The sequence below is a fragment of the Haplochromis burtoni genome, unplaced genomic scaffold (assembly GCF_018398535.1).
Source record: "Haplochromis burtoni strain Fernald_Lab_line unplaced genomic scaffold, NCSU_Asbu1 Contig_169, whole genome shotgun sequence".
In the NCBI taxonomy this organism is placed as follows: domain Eukaryota; kingdom Metazoa; phylum Chordata; class Actinopteri; order Cichliformes; family Cichlidae; genus Haplochromis; species Haplochromis burtoni.
This window is the reverse complement of record NW_024582530.1, coordinates 122483-144328: the sequence shown is the minus strand read 5'-3', so window position 1 is coordinate 144328 and position 21846 is coordinate 122483. Positions and strand designations below refer to the sequence as shown.

General features: G+C 39.1%; 1 protein-coding gene across 1 annotated transcript; it reads left to right on the top strand.

Moving 5' to 3' along the window:
- Positions 1–7406: 7406 nt before the first annotated feature.
- LOC102308618 (hyaluronidase-4) lies at positions 7407–21786 on the top strand. Its single transcript, XM_005933569.2, has 4 exons — positions 7407–7559; positions 13522–14511; positions 18731–18820; positions 19367–21786. Exons 2-4 carry the CDS (start codon positions 13555–13557, stop codon positions 19865–19867), a joined length of 1548 nt encoding a protein of 515 aa, XP_005933631.1. The 5' UTR covers positions 7407–7559; positions 13522–13554; the 3' UTR covers positions 19868–21786.
- Positions 21787–21846: the final 60 nt, after the last annotated feature.

The window sequence follows — 21846 nt, the reverse complement described above, 5'->3', positions numbered from 1 at the left end:
CAACATATAAAATATTTTAAATCACTAATACTGTGATTCTGATCTATGGCAGCTGTGGCAACAACCTCACATTGGGTGTTGGTGTAATTTGTTAAGCACTGTAGATAAAACTCTATTAAAGAAACTCATACACTAAGATACAGAGTAATTAAAAACCAATATCAAACCTTCCTTGTTAAATAAAGAATCAGAAAGGCTATCGGTATATCAGTGCTTTCTTTAAAAAATGACATATTTGATAGGTTTCAGTCTGTTTATAGAGCAAATCACAGCACAGTGGTTTCTGGAAAGTGTTTGTTACTATAGCTTCACAGATAAAACACAGCTATTTTTTTCTTGAGAGCCAGTTAACAATGTTTTACTGTCCTTCTAGTACTGTGTTTAACTGAATTAACAAATACATGACTGCAAACATTTATCTAAAAGTAATAATGACAAAATGGAAATTATTTGAATTGGCTCTGAAAGTTGAAACTCCCCAAATATTGAAGGACTGATGGCCTTTTTCTCCAACAAGCACAATTATGCTTTTTCAATCCCTGGTCTATCAAAACTAAATTATAGTAGTAGTGGAGAAGTAAATGCCTGGCAAATTTTTCTGAAGAAAATCAACTTTGTTTATCCTGAAACTCAACGTATCATGTGGTAAGTATTGATTCCAGGCACCATTTTAAGCCAAGTATTCCTTCTCATTCTCAAAGCCTCATTACAACTGAGGTCATTAAAGCAGCAGTAGGATCCATGCTGTCTGAGCATAGCCATTTCTGTAATGAAGTCCATATGCCCACGAGGAGCCTATGACCACGACAGCCAGCCGACGCTGGGGTTTCCGCACATGGGTGAGTGAGTGAGTGAGGGGGATGAGGAGGTGAAGAAAGGGTAGTTTGGGTTCATGGTATGTGCCTTTCATCTGCAGAGCTAGTGGAAACGAATGTGCTGTCGGGATCACACTGCCTGAGGAGTTCAAAAAAATGCCCCTCAACACACATACACACACGCCCACAAAACCACACACACACACACACACACACACACGCACACAGACTGAGGTAATATTTGTATGTCTTTCAGTTTTCCTGACTTTGTCCAAAGGCTTGAATTGTACTTTATTAAAAGCTCTTCTTTCTCAAAGTGAAGACACTTTTTTGAAAGTGTAAAAATTTTGCAATACTATATCTTGATAAGTGAGTACATTTTTGATTTTGAACCAGACTTCTGGATTTTAAAGCCCGAACTAATAATTCTTAAATGTATGAGTTGTTTTTCTTGGACTTTATCCCAGTCTACCCTTGTCCTTTGCTGGAATGTCAGTTCAGCTTCCCTCAGGTCTTTCCCATGTTCCCAGTGCTCCCCCTGTTCAGGATTTGTTAGTGAAGATTTTTAACTCACTCTGGCCTCCTTGTGTTGCCCAGATCCTGACAGTTGCTTCTGGGTAAAAACAACCCCATAAAAACACAGAACAAACACACAAAAAATATGGTAACAAAAACTTAGCATGATGTTTCAGTGTGTGGAGTACAGAAACCCTAGTATGATGTCATAGTGGCAAAGTCTATCTATTATATAGTCTATGTTCCAAACCAGTGCGTACTGCGTTGTTTCGTCAGACTTGAGCTTAACTGACTTCATACTTTTTCCAACTCTCTGGCTCCTCTGTTCTAATGTGAAACAGTCTTCAATTATTTAGGGATGCTTAGTTTGAAGCTAGCTTACACTGAAAACTGTTTATTTTGCTTAAGTAAACACAGTTTTGTTTGAAGGAACTGTTGTAAAGATGTTGCTATAGCGCATCGAAAAATACACAAACAGTGAAAAAACTTCACCAAACAGTGTTGCTTGAATTTCTGTTCACACCCCCCAAAGTGCTCCCTCTTACACAACAATGCGAAGCATATAATTAAGACCCAGTCTAAACTGATGGCACGTTCCCATTGTCTTTCAAAATCTCTTGCAGGCGTCAGTGTTAACCTTTGAAATGATACTGTATGTGTTTGTATGTTGGATTTAAAAAGACAGAGAAGAAAGATGTGTTCAGAAGCAAATACAGAAAAATGTATAGGACAAGCCAAGAGAAACGATCCAAAGGAGGCAAGAATCAGAGATTACCGTAAGAGTAAAAAACATCTGAACCACCAATAGTTGGTGACTCACATCTGAACACTCATAAATGCACAAGTTCTGATATCAAGAAACACAAGATTTTTCATTTATAGGGGCAGTGTGGATGAGGTGGTTGTGCTCAAGCAGGGTCTCTACAGAATGCATGGTTACTTTGTAACCTTAGTTCTCTGAGTGAGAGACTATCTTCCACTCAGTTGCATGTTCTATATGTGTATATGTATTTTTACAAATAGACATATATAGACTCTGGCCCAGTCAAGCCGAACTGGAGGGCGGAAGGCATCGGTCTGTTAGACACAAGACTGGCCTCAGCGAGTCCCGCCTCCTGCCTCAGCCAAGCCTGCCCATCCATCTGCGGTCTCCACACCACCACCTGCTACAGGGACCAAGGCAGTGGGTTCCCCTCTACATGAGCTCAAGGGGCAGCAACTACCAGAGCCTCGTGCAAGCCCTGCACAGTCATAGCCTGCTTCGTTTCAGTCAGAGTTCATCACGCCATCGTGTGATCAGAGCTCCCCATTACGTGTGTTCCACTCTTATGCAAACCTTCTCCGGCCACTGCCTTTTTTTTTGACTCTAGGTCCTCTTTGAACGTTGCAGCCCGAGTCATGTTTGACCACTTAGTTTTGGTTTTGTCAGGGTTCCTGCGTCGTTGACCCATCGTTTTCAGTTTGTTCAACTTCAATTTATTTTGTCACTCGTTCTCATTTTCTGTTTTGCTGTTCCAGTTACTTCCATGTGTCATTAGTCAGATTATGTTCAGCTGTGTACTCACCGGTCTCTCATTATCATCCTTATTAGTCTGTGTATTTAAGTCATCAGTTCTCTCCAGCTCATGGTCTTGTCATTGCTGTTGTCTCTCCCACATGTGTGTCTATCCATTCAGTCAGTCAGTCAGTCGTTCATTCGTTCAGTCAGTTCAGCCACCTTATGTTCTGTTCATCCATTCTTCACAATTAACTCCAGCCTTCACCAACCTGTGAGTCTCGCATTTGGGTGTGCTCTTCCTCACCTCCACACGGCGAAGCTCTGACAGGTTTGTTGTAAATAAATGTTTCTACTTGTGCAATAAGTCTGCTTTTGGGTCCAATTTTCACATACCACCAGTTCATGTCATATACTGTAAATCAGCAGCCTGCCTAAAAACAATAAGAGCCCATACATATTTTCAGGCCAGTGAGACCTGTTTTTCACATCACTCTATCAAAGATAACAAGTGGAGTATCGTACTCACAGTTACTTGAAATTTAAGTGAAAACCAGGCTAAGTTTTTGCTAAGTTTGTATAAAAGAAAAAAGAAGCTTCATCAGAAACATGCTCTGAAGCTGATAGTGAATAAACAAAACAAATGTTTCAGTTTTCAGTAAAAGAACGGTTTCCTCCATAATGACATGTCTCTCCACGAATACAAAGTAGCTGTATTTTTTCGTGTAAATACTGTTTAGTTGGATGGTTTACTCTGTAGTCTGAAAAAAACATTAAAAGGGAAAAGCCATGTCCATATTAAACATAGGGGCTTGCAAGAATTGGGCTCCCTGTGACTTTTGTCTCCTTGTTGTAAATATGTGTGGTTAACCACTGGAATTTCAGCCCTGGCTAAAGTGCCAGGTCCATATATATAATATCATTTAATTACCACAGTGACACTCTGCTGTGCAGAGGATGGAGAATACAAATTAACAAATGTGGAGACAAGGTGATACTGCTTTTAACAGCTGCATTTTACTTTGGGGAAAGAAGAAAATAATGACTTTTGAGCCCTCTGAGATTTCATGTTCTCTGTTTGACTGAGCTGATTTTCTTCAGGGCTGTCAAGTTTATGGGCTTATACTTATTAAACTAGCAGACTGGCATGTCCTGTATGAGATGACCCATTTGAATGTTCTACACAGGGAAAAAAACCAATGGTGCACCACAGTGTACATTAGAAGCTGAAATGCTTGTACATTTATTTTGAGATGTACTGTAAACTCTGAGCTTTTAGGTGAAGAATTTTAAAAGGAGTTATAGGATTGGTTTTAAACCAGGATGTAAGTGTTATAGAAAGTTCCCTGGATCTTTTTAAAACACTGGTCTAGAAGTGTAATTTTGCATTGGAGCGATGTTAGCAATAGTTAAGTAACACTGACATCTAGTAAGGATTTATGACTGAAGTATTAACTGCTACTAGGTAATTAGTATTAACTAAAACTAATGCACTCACATACAGTAATAAACCATAGATCCCATTTATTATTGAGGATGTATTCTTTGAAGCTTTTTGTGCTATACCGCCTATTATTAATGTTTTAGTATAGAATAAATATATAATGAAAAATATGAAGGTGTGCTGTTGTTTCTGGCACTAAGATGATAGTAACAGATCCTTTAAGTCCTATACATTGCAAGGTGGAGCCTCAATGGATCAATCTTGTTTGTCCAGCACATCACACAGATACTCAATTGCATTCAGATGAGGGGAATTTGGATGCCAAGCCAATGCCTCAAACTTGTTGTGCTTCTCAAACAATTCCTGAACCTTCCTGAACTTTACTTTGTGGCGCATTATCCTGCAGAAAGAGGCCACAGCCCTTGGGCAATACCATTTTCATAAAAGGGTGTACATGGTCTGGAGCAGTGCTTAGGTAGGTGGTAAATGTCAAAGAAAAATCAACATGGATGGTAGGATCTGAAGTTTCTCAGCATTGTCATCCACATGCAGTGGAAATGTGATTCAGACCAGGCCACCTTCTTCCATTGCGCCATGCTTGCATGCCCATTGTTGACACTTTCGCCAGTAGACAGGGGCCAGCACTGGCCCTCTGACTGGTCTGTGGTGGTTTAATAGCAGTCCAATTAGTCCCCTAAACCATCCAATGTACCGTGGGCGGTACGTCCGACTGCTAACAGGTTAAACAGAAAGTATAATTTTCCCATGGATACGGTGAGATAGACCACTCAAGCCTCATTTTGTAGTCTTTGTTTCACATAATGCTTTGCTGTAATGCTTCCTGTTCTGCATGTAATTGGGCGTACTAGAAGCTTAATTTGTACAATAAATTGTACAAATCCTGTGTTAGTGATGCTCAAAAGCTAGTTTACACACGACTTATTCATTGTTATCAGATTGCTCCAAAAGCTCCCTGAAAAGCCTTCAGTTGTTTCAGAATGCACTAATTGAGAATAGAAAGCGAGAGACCATATTTCTCTTATCCTGGCTTCTCTTCACTGGCTCTCTGTTAAATTCAGAATTAAAATGAACAAAATCTTGAACAATCAGGCCCCATCACATCTTAATTATCTCATAGTACATTATTATCCTACAAGAGTCCTTTGCTGTTAACCCACAGGCTTAGTTTTGGTTCCTAGCACTTTTATCGGTACAATGAGCGGCAGCGCCTTCAGCTATCAGGCCTCTCTCCCAGTTTAGATTTGGAGGTAGACATTCTCCACTTTCAAGATTAGGCTTAAAACTTTATATTCTGATAAAGCTTATAGTGAGAGCTGGATCAGGTGACCCTGAATCCTCCCTTTGTTATGCTGCAATAGGCTTAGGCTTCTGGGGGACTTCACAAGATGAAATTATTTTATTTTATTTTCACTCATCTCTGTCCTCTTTCTTTCTGTGTATACACCACCACTGTATTTAATCATTAGTAATTAATAAACTCTGCCTCTCTAAACTCTGGCACTCTCACCTATAGCTTTTCTTTTATCCTGTCTCTTTTTGGCTCTCCTCTCTTTCCTCTTACTTCCAACCGGTTGTGGCAGATGGCTGCCCCTCCCTTACTCTGCTGAAGGATTCGTCCTATTAAAAGCGAGTTGTTCCCTTAGCACTGTTGCCTCATGCTTGCTTGAGATTTTCTGATTCTTTGAATTTCTCTCTAATATTGTTTTTATTCTGTACTACTGTTGTGGATTGGTGGTAAACAATTAAAACTAAATTGAAATTTAACTGAACTGCCACTACATAAGTTAATAATAAAGACACCTTCAAAATGAGTAGAGTCTCTAGCAAGTTCTATTCCATAACGATTGCTCCCTCAATATACAGTGACAGGCAGAGGCCTATAAGATTTCCTCTGTATCAAAGAAAGACACTGACTGTTATTATTAGTACAGCCAGGGTTATAAAGGAAAAAGTACACAAATGAATTACTGTTGATTGGTAATTTGGTGGTATTTGTTTCCTAAAATAAACCAAAACTTACTTTACACTGTCTCAGATTTACTAAAGCAGAGCTCTAAAAAAAGTCCATATTTACATATTTCTTCAGAATTTGCCAGAGAAAAATGAACACATTATTCTTACACCCTTTCGTGCACAACTGCTAGAAGTCACTTAATTTTAAAACATAGGTACTGTTTCTAAACACGGGCCTACATTTTCTTTTACTTTGGTGAGCAAGTCAAGAAAAAAAAAATCAAGGCTCTAATACAAATTGTTCCTAGGTGATAAAAAAAATATGTCAGAAGATATCTTCTTCAAATTTGTAATTGCTAATATACAAACATCTGTTATGCTGCACTGGTCTCTGAAACAGTTTTCTACAGTTTTCACTGATCCAGTCAAACAGGCATTCATACAGTGCTGTTATTTGTAACTGATTATTTGTTTTTGGTACACACACACACTCAGCCTGAGGATACATACACATGTACAGGAGGAGCTTGGATTGATTCAGCAACCTTCTGGTAACTGAACCAAATTAGTCTCAGCTCATTTATAACAAGGCATCTGTTTTTTGGTGAACCCATTTAGGAGAAACATGATTCTGGTGTTCTAGCTCCAGCAGGGCAAGAAGGAGCCTTTAGTTCAACAAAGCCGTTACTCTGAGACATGAAGTAGGCGGCACACTGTTGTACAATATAACAAAAATGCCATTAAAAATAATGTAGGTTTAAGACAGTGCAAACGTGGTTTCATTTTTCACACCCAGAAGCTGTATCCATCTTTATATGATGTTAATACTACGTATAGACTAATATATTCGAGTAAAAAATGCAAGGGACAATTTATTTTATTTATTTTAACTGAATGCAAAGTTCATATGCAAAAAAGTGAGATTAGATCTGGTCAGACTTTCTCACAGACAGTTGATGACATTTTTGTTTACATGTGTGTTCTAGACTGACTGATGTGGATGAATTGACTTTTTTTTTCCAGGGAGGATCAGACATCTGATGAGCTCTACAAGCTAACGAATTTAAACCCTCACTCTCTCTCCTTTGTTTCTGTGCCTCTCTTCCCTCCTCCCTCCTTCCCTCTCTGCTCTCTAATCACTGTGTTGTGGTAGTCACACTTTCTCCTCCCTCTCGTCTCCTCTCTGTGCTGTATATAAGTGCAGATGGCTGGCTTGTATTTCAGACTGCAAGAAGGAATGAATGCAAGCATGCAGCACAGACAGCCACCATGACTCCTGCTTTGAACCCTGAAGAAGAGACCCGAGCATCTATAGGTGAGCTCTTACACCCTTAGCATGTTTTCACCAGATAACTGTTAAAAACTTTTATTTTATCAGGCTGAAAGATCATGCCTTTCTGGGACCTTTTGTTTTGCTGCACAAAGAGGAAGATAAATGTATTTTTAAACCCTGAGGGAAGCAGCCACCCTTGGTGAATGCTCTGGGTGATGCAGGAAGGGGAGGAGGAGGATAGGAGTGCCCAATCATCCAAGGAATGTTGGCTCAATGTTAAAAAATAACCCTCAAAGTGAGGAGTTTTTCCCATTGAGAAATCAGATGCACGGCAGCAAATTTCTTAAGCATCTGAGTGGAGATTTTACCCAACAGGCACAAGCTGTGCATCAGCTGTAACAGAGGCAGTAACAAAATCCCATTTTAAGGATGCTTTGACTCATAAAGTGTCACAGCAAGAATACCTGACAACAAGAGAGAGCACAGTTTTCAAGTGTTGTTACTAAAAGCAGCTGGATACTCACCTATACCATACACCTATACTGTAATTGCTGACCTTATTTCAAATTTGAGCATAGATTAAACCCACTATCGACTCCTGTTTTTATAGTTATTCTTTCTGACATGCAACTGAAAGAATGAAAACTGAAATTTTGTTTTAAACATTAATTTACTGAATATTTGACTAGAATTCATTCAAATTCTCTCATAATATAATCATATAATTGTGATATTGATAGGTCTGGAAGCTTACACAGTTGGCATTTGTGTCGGCTTCCTTTCCTGGTCTCAAACAGGCTAAATGTTTTTAACACAGCAGTTCTTTTCCAGTCTTATTGATCAAAGCACCTAAAGTGCTTTGATTTGATACATTCTTGCAGCTTTTAACAGAAATTGTTGTGCAGTGATTTTCCTGTCAAATACATTTACACTGCTGCGCTTGCTTTGAGTTAGTATTATGTTAACCTCTTCAAATATTTCCACTCTGCAGTGCTTAACCATTAATATGACTGGTCGCGCATTTGCCATACATTTCATGTTACCACACAGGGGAAACTGGTTTCACCTAAGTTGATAATCACATTTGTGTGAACACTTGCCTGATTGCTGTTGTCATAGTAAGTGAATCCAGATAACAGAAAGAAACCCTGGGCATGCTGAGCTGGTTTAATAGTACAGGGCCCAGGTGACACCTGATGGGATGGTAGCTACCATTAGACTGTTTATAAAAGATGAAAGTAGCTTCCAGGTCTGGAAAATGAAGCAAAAGCAGAAATGGCCTAAACCAGAATTCTTTACAATGAGCCATGGACTCTGGGGGTACAAATTTCAACTTTGGTAGTTCCTGTTTTCCAGCTTTTGTTTTCTGGAATCAGGACCACATTTGCTCAGCAATAACATGTGTTAAAAGGCTTCTCTCGCTCCTCTGGTTAACATGGTTGGACCAGCTTTTTTGTGCCTCGTGGAAAATTCTGAGGCAGAGTCGTGTTACTGAGTGCTCGTAGAGATGATAGCAGAGACCAGCTGCAAGGCCACTTTCAGTTTGAGAAAATACAATACAAAATCAGTTGGGTAAACTTAAAACAAAGCTCTTTGTTACCTGTTACACAACTCTCACGTTTGTACACAGTACACTGTATAAAGATGATAAACTGCAAGACGCTATACTGTAGCAAATATTTCAATAGCTTTTAAGAAGACGATTCCCGTCATGAGCCTGAGTCTTGCGCATCAGGCTTGTTCTGGGTTGGAATGACGTGTCTTTTCTGTCAGATTCTATAAATGGTTGATCAGAATTGTTAATGCCGTTCATTTCTCTGTCCTTTCATTTCTTTGAACCCTTTTGTCCTAAAGGTTTGTTTGATTACACCTAAAACCAGTTGACATCCTAGACCTTTTATCCATTAAGTGAACTAAATTCAATTCGTTCAAATAGTTCAAATAGTGCCAAATCACAACAACAGTTGCTTCAAAGTTTTATATATTGTAAGGTTAACCCCAGCAATCAGATGACCCCCTATGAAAAAGCACTTGGTGACAGTGCAAAAGAAAAGCTCTCTCAGTTTTCTGGCAGAACCGGGTTCAGGGAAGCAGCGAGGGGAGGAAAACAAGGCAAAAAACCTGCTGTGGGAGACAGCCAGATGAAACACTAATGATTGAATAAAAAGTGTTGTATAAGCACATGGTGAGTGAAAAGAGGTGACTGAAGAAGAATCACTTGGTCCATCATGGGAAACCCTGTGCCCAATCCTAACCCAAGTGGCCTATGGGTTATTGCAACATAACTAATGGAGAATTCAGAGTCAGCTAATCCAGTCCTAACTATATGCATTGTCAAAAAAGGAAAGTTTAAAGCATAATCCTAAAAGTAGAGAGGGTGTCTGTCTCTCAAGTCCAACTGGGAACTGCTCCCACAGCAGAGGGGCCTGAAAGCTGAAGGATCTGCCTCCCATTCTACTTCTACATACACATGTAGGTTAATTTAGTAAGGATGTTTGTTTTTTTCTTTATTCAACTGTTTTATTGAGGCCATTTTATTAGTTGGATTTAAAATCAGGTCTGCTTCTTAATCAGACATAACCAACGAATAGGAAGCCTGCAATGTTAAAAGCTTTCTGAATCTGACTGAAGAACAGTAATGTGACTTGGCGATGTTTAGTTGGCGCCGAGACATATTTATGTGACAGACGGTGTATGTCAGAATATCTTTTATTTCGACTCTTTGCTCTGCCCTGCCCACAGGGAACTTGGCTCAGTTCCCAAGCATCAAAAGCAGGAAATGAGTCTCCCTCTCCTCACATTTCTGTTTTCAGAACATTGTCCTCTTTTAAAAACACCTCACACAGGGAGTAGCATTTACTTCCGAGGTCCACTACAGAGGTGTGAAATTAGCTTCTTTGAGGTCACAAGGGTTGTGGAGGCTGTACAGCAAAACCTAGATGACTCACCAAAAATAATAAATGCCATTCTTCCAAAACTGTATATGAACTTACAAAAGAGTAAGTTACTGCAAATTATACCATTTTATGTCAACATTCCTCCCATAAACCCTAAATTTCAGACACTGGCAACTGTAGGTCATATTCACCCAAATTTTCCTACAATCACTGAAAATTAGACATTCTTATACTTTCTTGTACAATATTTGTTGAATGAGTGGAGCCAGTCCACAAGGACCACAGACACCAACAAACTCTTATCTTAATCAATGCCAGACCGGGTTGTGGTTCGGAGCTACTCTGGATAAATAATTTATTTTGACATAAAGCCAGACTTTGAATATAAATTCCAGCATGTTTAACCGGTGGCTTCTCCTTCATCATTTATCGTGATAAGGACCACTTAGTGGAGAATATGAAAGCTTAGTTCAGCTCACCATCAATGGTGAACTTAGACTGTCAATCAAGCTTGCTTGTGTTAGTTGATGAATTTGTTCTCGTCCCATTCATTGAAACAACACAAACAAAAGAAACCCCTGTTAAAAGGGAGTTTTTTCATTTCCACTGCTCATAAGGGATCACATGATGTCAGAGTTGTCTCTGTTTGTTCTTAATATGGTAGTGTCTTTACCTTACAATATAAAGCACCTGAAGCTAATTGTTGTGATTTGGTGCTATATAAGTCAAATAAAACTGAATTGAATCAGCTCAACCTTTTTGCTCAAAACAAAAACTAACAAAGAGAATAATCACTAACATTCCTCTGATCAAATCATCTATGCATTTACTGTAATTCTACAGTATAGTGAACTTTAAAAACTAAATTGCTAACAGTAAGTGCAGTCAAATGAATACAGAGAGAAACTGACTGCAAAAATAAAGGAAAGTAATTTGATTCTCATATTGTGTATTGAGCAAAACTGAAAGTGAGGGAGAAAAAACCTTTCCATATAAGAGAACAAAATATAAAAAGCTGTATCATTATATCTCAAGAACACCAGTGAGAAGATAAAATAGAAGATTTATATTAATTACACAGGACTCGTTACAGCCTCAGGTTGTATTTTCAGCATAGGAAGGAACACATGAAACTTTGGAAAGGATGCAAACTCTCTGTTACTCCTTCTCCCAAATGCCCATCCAGTACTGTTCCTTCTCCAGCCTTGGTTGTTATATTGTTCCTCTGCCACTGAGAGTACACCTTGGATGGCTCAGTTTGTTTATTTTCCTGGCGTTTGTCTCTCTGGTATACCTCTTCAGGTGGCTGGCCAAGGCTGTGAGTCTTTCCTTGGCGGTTTTTAATACCTCAGCTATGGGCACCTTGCTTGTACATTTTAGCCATCCCTTTAGATAACTTAGTTAGATAACTTCGCGCCTTGCTACCTTCAGCCTGGTTTCTAGCCTCCTCCATGAAGGGTACTGCTCCTTGTGGCTGTTAACCTTGTAGCCAAGCTTCTCAGTTACCACTGCTGCCATGGTGTAAATAAGCTGGTGATGCGAAATGCTCACCTTGAGCTTTAATAACAGGAATTCACAAAATGGTCACAAAACGGTCTCTGTAACAAACGTATGTCATATGTACACCATTACTTTATCACATATCATTCTGTAAAAGAAAATGTTATGTGAAAAAGTAAACAATTTAACATCCAAACTTCTAGACTGGGGCTATCAAGGTTATCATATATTGGGGGGCCACATACAACCCACTTTGATTTGACTTTATTGCTGCAGTATGAATGGCTGTGGGGAGGGTCTTTATCAGCAGGACAAACAGTAAAATTTATTTTTAAAAAAACAGTTAAAAGTCCAAAAGATATGCCCTCCTCCACATTTTCAAAAGCTATCCAAAGGGCCAGATTGGAGCCTTTGCCAGGCTGATGTTGGCCTGTTCTAGCCAGAATGCTTTTCAAATATTTTTCAGCATAAAATATTTTACAATTATAACTAGTTCAAAATTCAAACCATATTCAGCAAATAAGATCACCTCTTGTCTGCCATTAGTACTTTACTAAACATTCAGCCAGTAAGCTGCTCACACACTAGATGACTAAAAGGGTAATCAATAAATAAATAGCATATAAATAAATTGATTTTCATTAATAAAGAAATTCAAGTGAAATTTTTTTGAACATCCAGGTTTCAGACATCTGATTGTTGTCTCTGCTCTGTGACTGGATGTTTGCTTGAAAAAGTTGGGATGCAGCAAACACTGAAACTTGCCGAGACATTTGGAAGGAAGACCTGTCATTACAGCTTGAGGCTTCAGTTATGGTAAGGGGAGAATACATGTGCACAGAAAAGCCGTGCTCTGTCTAGCAGAAGTCCATGTACCTAGGTGTCAACTGACTTAGTCTATGTGACCTCTGACTCATACCATGCAAATCCTTTTAATCATTTATGTATTTTGGAAAGAGTAAAAGGCCAAGAGTAAGTAATGTAGAATGCCAAAACTGAGTGAATGCAACATATTATCAAGACTTGAACACGGCAAATTTCCATGTACACACACACTCATAAAGTCAGATGTTGAAGCTTTGACGATCCTCTATTGTCTTGAAAGATGAAATAAACAGTTAAACCAGACCATTGTTAATTCAGAAGAACTGTTGAGCTCATCAAATGTGACTTCAATAAAATTGCCAAACAATATAAAAACAGTCAGGGCAAATGAAATTTAGGAGAGCTTACCAGATGTACTGCAACATTTTATACATAAAAAAAGTCTCTGTCAGTTTTGTGAAATGCTGCATTATATGTGAAAACAGAGTCTCCTAACTCTGAGGTCAGGACCCAAAGTGGTGCCACGTGAAATATATGAAAAATCCCCAGAGAAAATCTTACTATCCTGCTCTGCGTTGCTTTGTTTTGTAGCCATCCTTACCTTTACTACTTTGTTATTGTAACTTTCATTAGACAGATGATACAACAAATTTCATGCAGGTTACAAAGGTGAAACAATAGATAAATAATAATTTTTTTAAAAAGTCTTACAGATGAAAAAAATGTCTGAGTTTTGTTTTTCATTTGTTTTTCTTTTTCCCTGTCACTTTTCCCTTTGTCAGGATGACTGACAGCTGCACCTTCTGAATCCCAGAATGCCTGTTGTGCCAGTACTTGGGGAATCCTCCTCCCACCATGCTGTACCTGTTGCGCTCACCTGCTCCTGGCTGATTTTGCTATTTCATTCAGCTTTTGGTCAGAAACCTGCCAAACTGCCTCTGACTGGCCGAAAACCTTTCATTGCTGCCTGGAATGCTCCACTGGACTTGTGCACCTTCAGGTACAACATAACCACCAACGTTAACCATCTATTCCACATCCAGGGAAGCCCACGTGCTGATTGGACAGGCCAGAACGTCACAATTTTCTATGCCAACCGGCTGGGCTACTACCCTCACTACACCCCACATGGCAAAGCCGTCTTTGGTGGCCTACCTCAAAACTGCAGCCTGGACCGACACCTGTTCAAAGCCCACCAGGACATCAACTACTTCATACCTGCAGAGGACTTTCGTGGCCTGGCTGTTATCGACTGGGAGTTCTGGCGACCTCAGTGGAGTCGTAATTGGCACAAAAAGGACATCTATAGACGCAAATCAAAGGAGCTAACCAAGAAAGCATACATCAACGTGACTGCAGCACAAGTGGAGGAACTGGCACGGCGGAGGTTTGAGAAAAGTGCCAAGATGTTCATGCTAAAAACCATTCAGCTGGGGAGACAGCTCCGGCCCAGTGCCCTCTGGGGTTTTTACCTCTACCCTGATTGCCACAATTACAACCTGCATGATCAGAACTATACAGGCTTCTGCCCCCTGCTGGAGAGGCTGAGAAATGACGAGCTGGTGTGGCTATGGAACAGCAGCATGGCCCTCTATCCCTCTGTCACAATCAGGAAGCATCACAGCAACAGCATCAGCAACCTGCACTTCACCCAGCACAGGATCAGAGAGTCGCTCCGAGTCGCCTCACTGACCTCAAAGGAGTATGACCTTCCCACCTATGTGTACCTGAGGCTGGGCTACCGAGATGAGGCCCTCAACTTTCTCACTACAGTAAGAGCAAAGTTTACCAAAATATTATATATTTTTTTCTACTGTGTGTTCTGGATAAAATTTCCATTACGCAACAAAGTAGTTCGTTTTCCTTTCACAGGGATACTTTTAATTCAATTTTATTTTTATGGGACAAAATCACAACAACGGTTCCTTAACAGTGTAAGATAATACCCCAATAATCAGATGACCCCCATGAGCAAGCTCTTGCCGACAGTGGGAAGGAAAAATCCCTTTTATCAAAACGAAACCTTCAGTTGAGGTGAGGGGAAGTGAGACAAAAGACACACTGTGGAAGAGATACAGAGATTATAGTAACTAATAATTAAATAAAGAGATCACCCGCAGCCTATGCCTGTTGCAGCATAACTAAGGGAGGGTTCAGGGTTACCTGCTCCAATTCAAGTCAATTCAGTTCAATTTTATTTACAAAGCACCAAATCATAAAAACAGTCATCTCAAAATACGTTGTACTGTAAGATAGACCCTACAATAATCCTTGATTCCAAACTGGGATCTGGTTCCACAGAAGAAAGGCCTGAAAGCTGAAGGATCTACCCTAAGAACCACAAGTATGGCTAGAGCAACATGCTCCATTGGACAGATATAGTAATATGTGGTGAAATATGCTCTTTCAAATAGTCGCTGCCACTACTCTTATTGCAGTTTTCTGGATCAACTGAAGGCTTTTCAGAGAGCATTTAGGAAAATATGATAATAATCAACTGCGGTAGTCCAGCCTATAAGTAATAAATGCAAGAATTAGTTTTTCAGCATCACAATGAGACATGTTTCTAATTATAGAGTAGTTTTAAATTTGTGTTTTATGTGCATTGAAGGAGATATCATGGTCAGAAACCACTCCATTACCGCGGAGAAGGTAATGCCAGCCGTACCATGCCATAGACACAAAGATTTTCAGGGCTGAGTACAATAGCCTCAGTTTTATCTGAATTTTGAAGCAGACCTAAAAACGAAACAAAAACAAAACAAACCCAACCTACAATTTTTTTTTTTTAATTGATTTTTAAATTGTTATTTAAAGCACTATGACATACCATAACACAACAGCACAGTGGTTAGCACTGTTGTTTCACAGGAAGAAGGTTCTGGGTTTTAGTCCTTCTGGCTAGAGCCTTTCTGTGTGAGCTTGCATGTTCTACCCATACTTGTGTGGGCTCTCTCTGGGTACTCCAGCTTCCTGCAGTTAGTGGGGTTAGGTTAATAGCTTAATTAATTGTCATCTGTGTCTCTACATTAGTCTTGTTGCAAACTGGCGACCTGTCCAGGATGAATCCCATCTCACCCTGTGGCAGCTTAGGGGTGGTAGGTCGGCCTTGTTGCATGTTATCTTGAGCAAATTAAGACAAAATAGAACCAATAGAATTTTTTTTGTTGTTCTTTCATTTGTCTTCTGAATTTGACTGGTAATGCAATTCCTCATTCATGATTAACTTCTATGGGAAAGTCATTCAAATCTTGCCAGATTTATTGGACTGTAAAATTATTTTAAACATAAATGACAATTCTGAACTTCTATCCATCCATCCATCCATTTTCTTCCACTTATCCGGGGCCGGGTTGCGGGGGCAGCAGCCCAAGCAGAGAAGCCCAGACCTCCCTCTCCCCAGCCACCTCCTCCAGCTTATCCGGGGGAACACCAAGGCGTTCCCAGGCCAGCCAAGAGATATGATCTCTCCAGCGTGTCCTGGGTCTGCCCCGGGGCCTCCTCCCAGTAGGACATGCCCAGAACACCTCACCCAGGAGGCACCCAGGGGGCATCCTTGTCAGATGCCCGAACCATGTTTAACTGCTGGTTCAATTCTGAACAAAGTCAGTTAAACACGATGATATATCAAAAATGCATTTAAAAAATCATCTTTGATAGTTGACATGAAATACTCAATGAGTTCCTCTTTTTGGATACCCACACAATACGTGTGCTAAGTTTCATCACAAACCTCTGCAAAATTCCTGAGAAATTAAAGGAGATTCATGCTCAAATTCAATAAGCTCAGCGGAGTATGATATAACATCAGAATATGAATTCAGTACCTTCCTTTTCTTGGCCACTTTCACTATATGTCTTAAATGTATGATATCAAAACCACTGCATTCCTTAGACAATAAAAGACAATGTGCTGTTTCCTTCCTTCTGATCAAAAATCCATTAAGAAAATTGTGGATTAATTAAATACAACATGCATTTTCAAAAGATAATTTAAAATGTAATAGCCTTTTTGGTTTTTAAAATTCCAAAACCATACAACAAGAACTTTAGGCAATGTCTGAATTTTCTGATTTTCAGTCTTATGAATAAATGTGAATCGAAACCTCTAAGCAGAACATATTCTTTCCTATTTGAACTGCATTTTAGGATGCATGCAAAAGGTGGTTGGCACACATAAGCAAAACCTTAGTTAAGTCAGAATGAGTCAGAGGATAAAGGTTGGAAGGGATAAAAAGTACAGCAGCGGTAGCCGCAAAGGAAAATATGTTTCAGCCTCCACATTGACTTAAGGCTCCTTATACTGTATATGTAACAGTACTGGCACCTGTGCAGTCCTGTTCCATACTGGTCTCTAAAACGTTTGACTAGAAAAAAAGCAGGATTTTACTAGTGGTAGAAAAATATAGAGCCACAGACATGGATCAGTGAAGCTTCAGCAGTTTGTCATCTATCACAATATGGAGTGATTTCAGGATAGACAGAAGATAATCTGGATATTGAGAAGTGGGCTTCATGCACCACTTTGAACTGGATTAACAGTGGCGGGCACATAATGATGTCAAGTTGTGAGTACAGAGGCCTAAGTCTAAATCTTCTTCCCATAACATTTTGAGGTATGTGTCAAGTTTAACATTTTACTGTAAAGCAGGGAGATCAGCCCTCTGTTGGTTGGATAAAGTTGTACGGTTGGCCTCGGTAGAGGACTTGAGCCTGAAATCTGGAAACAAATAAAGTGCCTGGCTTGCAAGCATCTTAAAAAGTGTGATGGTGGTAGATTGTATTAGCAAGTTGTTTAAATGATGCCAGTTTGCAGGCTATGACAAGGTCCTTGAAGCAAGCTATTACACTTCTGTGCCACTCAAAAAAACAAACCATAAAATTTGCTCCAGAACAAAATCTGTGGAAGAAGAGACACTCAAACTCAACTCGGTCAAAGGCTTTTTCAGCATCAATAGAGACAACACATTCATCAAAATCAGTAGGGCTGGAATAAAATATGTTAAACTTGTGTTAAAATATGAATGGCAGCCTTTAGTGATGTACTTCACAGAAGACAGGATTAAAGATCCTGGAGAAACTTTAATCTTCTCAGTCAATTTTAGTGCATTACCAAGCTTCAAATATAGACCCAAATGCAAGACTCTGGAAATGAGGTCAACTTACAAAAGCAGCTTTAATAAAAAAATATAAATAAAACCCTAACGGGATAGGAACAAGGAATCAAAGTACAAGGAATCATCAGAGTACTAACAGACACACAAACACAATGTGGGACAATGTGACAAAGGGATCAGTTCTGCATTTTATAGTGGAAAATGTTGTAATTTTGTGTGTTCAAATGACTGGTAAACAATCACCATTTGGCCTCAATTTAAAGATTTAAATCACCAATCCTGATGTTCCAAAGAAAAAGTCAAAAAGCAAATATTGTTTTCTGTAATTCTTAATATGATTACATATTAGTAATAGTTAAACTTGCAACCCACCCCTTCAAATTAATTGTCATTTAATTATTAATTTTTGTACGCAGTAAACATCATTTTCAGTAACAATGTGCTTAAACAGTCAGGCTATACTCTGAGTCTGCTCCCTACTGCCATCTAGTGGAGGTTCAGGGAAAACCAAATGTTTGAGGATGATCTGTTGATTCGGCAGGTTAACGGCTGATGTCTTTGAAAAGAAGAAGGCTATTTAAAGAATTTCTTTGAAGTATGATCTTGTGGAGCTTTGCACAACATAACCAGTTTCTCACTGTAACACTGACAAATGCAGTGTGGTCCAAGCAGTATTAAAAATTCAATGTTCAAATATGTTGACCTTTGTATTATTTTATTGTTCTTTTATTTTTTTTTATTTTCTTCAGCTACTTCATCATCACTTCGCCATCAATAATTTGAGATCCCTGCCTTAAATGGTGGCGTGGTAGTGATGGTGACAGACATGCGTGATGTGATGTGATGTGATGGTTTACCTGTATTTTTCCTGTAGGACGATTTGATCCACACCATAGGGGAGAGTGCTGCACTGGGAGCTGCAGGATTTGTAATCTGGGGAGATTTAAATTTGACCTCATCCAGGGTAGGTGGTCTTTGCCCTACATTAACAAAGTAAAATTATTTATAGTATGTATTCATCATATATGCTGGTGCATATGGAGATTTATTTATGAACATCTAACAAAATCACAAGAGGTGACTGTGCATGCATATGCTCTTCTGACGTTTGTGATTAATATTTTTAAGGTGCAGCGATGTTATACATAAAGCTGAACTCCTAACACATCTTTAGGAATTCAGTTCATTTTAGTTCAGTTTTATTTATATTGTTCCAGCCAGTTGACAATAACAGTCTCTTCAAGTTGCTTTACAGTGGGGAAATAATTATTTCAACCTCTGCTGAAATTGAAAGTTTCTTTCATCATCCATGAGGAATCAGAATCTGTGAGGATGCCACTCCATTCCAACCTATACATTTTAAGGTTATATTTAGGCACTGGCGAATCTTTGTCATAGTGAGTCTGGTTCATCATTGGGTTTAAAGCAGAACTTGATGTGAAGCCACTAAACTCAAAATTTTGTCTGTAGTATCATATAAGCTATTACGAATTTCACCTTGTTTCCACAGCACAGCTGCACCCACGTCAAGTCCTTCCTAAGCCACCGCTTGGGTCTGTACATCACCAATGTGACACGGGCCGCAGAAATCTGCAGTGAATTCCTGTGCCAGAGTAATGGCCGCTGCATCCGCCGGGACCCCCACGCCCGGCATTACCTCCACCTGAGTGCTGACAGTTACCGCATCCATCCCTCTGAGGATGGGGACTTTACTGTGAATGGCTGGCATTCACCGCATGAACAGCAGCTACTAATGGAGAGGTTTCGCTGCCACTGCTATGAGGGCCACAATGGTGAGAACTGCGACAGCATCAACAAAGTGAGAGAAGATAAAGGGCCATGGGAGGAAGAGGAGGAGTACGAAGATCACGACAAGAAGAGGACAGAGTGGGAGGATGAACAGGATGAACAGCAGGAGGCAGGAGAGAGTGCAGCAGCGCCAACTTGCGTCAGCCATCACTTAACTTTGTTGCTCCTGTTGAATTTATTATTAGTAAAGATATATGTTTGAAGATGGCTTCAAAAGAGAAAGTTAGTTTCAATTTAGCTGCGGGTAGATGTGACATGTCAACACTGCGGTAAATATAATGTTCTAATTCAAAATTTATTTTTTATTTTATCCAAGGATACTGACATAAACTTGACTTTATGCACCATAAAGCTAATTGCGGTAATAGGAACGTCTCGCTGATGCTGTTTGATAAATGTGCTATAAACAATTGCAAAATACCACCTGAAATACAATACATGCAGAAAACATGTCTCATGAAAACATTTTACCCAATCAGAAAATGATTGCCTGTCAGTCAATTATTCATTTATTCGGACTAAACATTATTTGTGGCCTAAATCAGCAGTGTACCCATTGAAACAGAAGGAAAAATGGAATTGCACAGCCAATATACATGCTTGAATTTATTCACTGTAACTCATATTGCAGAGAAATCATGTGAAATGCCTTATAGTTCATGAAAAAAGGCAGAGCTGACTTGTCGCATGATGATCCTCCGTTTTGCTTTGTCCACAAAAACCAAAGGCTGCTCAAAATACAATACTGCACATCCATATATAGGAGCACAATTACAAAGACTTGATGCATTTTTAAAGACATCCTTTATTTCCAATACCTTGAATGAACTGTTACTATACTTTGCGGTATATGTACAAATTTATATTTTTGTATTGTTACTTATTACTTGTAGTCTTTCCAGGAGATGTCACAAACCGTTTTGGAGCCTGTTAGGATGCAGCATATAGCTGCTTTTAACTTCAGAATACATTCTGTTGGGTTTGTTACCCTAAAGAACAGAAAGACTTTTTATATTATTGATCTCTGGATTTTGTATTTGATTCTACTTCATCTCAGTGTGACTGGTAAATGGCTACTGTCTCTGAATGTACAACTGCAAGTGCAAGGAAGCACTCAACTGGATGCAGGAGATGGCACAAACTATATCTGACAGACACAGCCTCTGGAAACTGAGGTCCTTTAATTTCACCTTTTTACCAAAGTTTACCAGTTTTTTGATACCTCAGGTTCTCGTGAAACTCTTTATTCAGTCTCTCTCTCTCTCTGTGTCCCAAAGTGCTTTTCTCTGGATAATTCCAAGTATAAAGCATACTTATATCTACGATGCCAAAGTTGACAAAGCAAAGTTGTCATATCTATTCACCATTTGTCGTTTTAGAACCAGCCTCCATCAGCAAATACTGTTTGTTCAGTAATAAAACTGTAGATGGTCTAACTTTCATTAATGTATTAGGAATTTATTGATTTTACCAATCATAACACAATGTAAGAAAATCTTCTAATTCAGTATCCTTGTTCCTAACAAAAACAGTTTAAAGAATCAGAATCAGAATCGTGTTTATTGGCCAAGTATATGTGCAGACACATGCAAGGAATTTGGTTCCGGTAGATGGTGGCTCTCAAGTCATTGGCTCAAAGTCATTAGATAATAAAATTCAATGTTGTTACTTTTTCTAAATAAAATCAATCCCCTAAAGTTTGCTTTACATTCAGAGTGAACAAACAGTATTGAGTATTTGTAATGACACTAACCTGAAACATTACCTTTGGAGAAGTTGGCAGTTTGTTGCAGTTTAAATAGCTGATGAAAAGGCAGCCTATGTTGCTTATGTAGTCAAAGAGACAGAAGAAAACAGGGGTAGAAGGGGTAACCAATAAATTTTAGTATTTAACATTAAGCAACAATGAAGCACGTCACATGGACGGCTCAAGCCTGCCTTTAGGTTAATGTTTTTAGGCTTTTACTTCAGACTTTGTGTAGCAATTGTTAATTTCCTGTAGTCACTGTATTCTTTATTAAATCTTAAGATTGTAAACTACATATGTAACAAGGAGTATGCAACACATGAAAAATGTTACCTGACTGTAAATGCACTGCTAATAAACACTTTCCAAAGCTACAGTGTGTTTCTTCCTTTTCCTGCCATTATTACATAAAGTGATGAGTTCAGGGGAAGTAA

Bases quoted from the DNA above. Each gene is read 5' to 3' on its own strand.
- LOC102308618 (XM_005933569.2), top strand. From the start codon at position 13,555: ATGCCTGTTGTGCCAGTACTTGGGGAATCCTCCTCCCACCATGCTGTA. The intron at 14,512-18,730 runs GTAAGAGCAAAG...TTTTTCCTGTAG, and splicing joins CCCTCAACTTTCTCACTACA to GACGATTTGATCCACACCAT. The intron at 18,821-19,366 runs GTAGGTGGTCTT...TTGTTTCCACAG, and splicing joins TAAATTTGACCTCATCCAGG to CACAGCTGCACCCACGTCAA.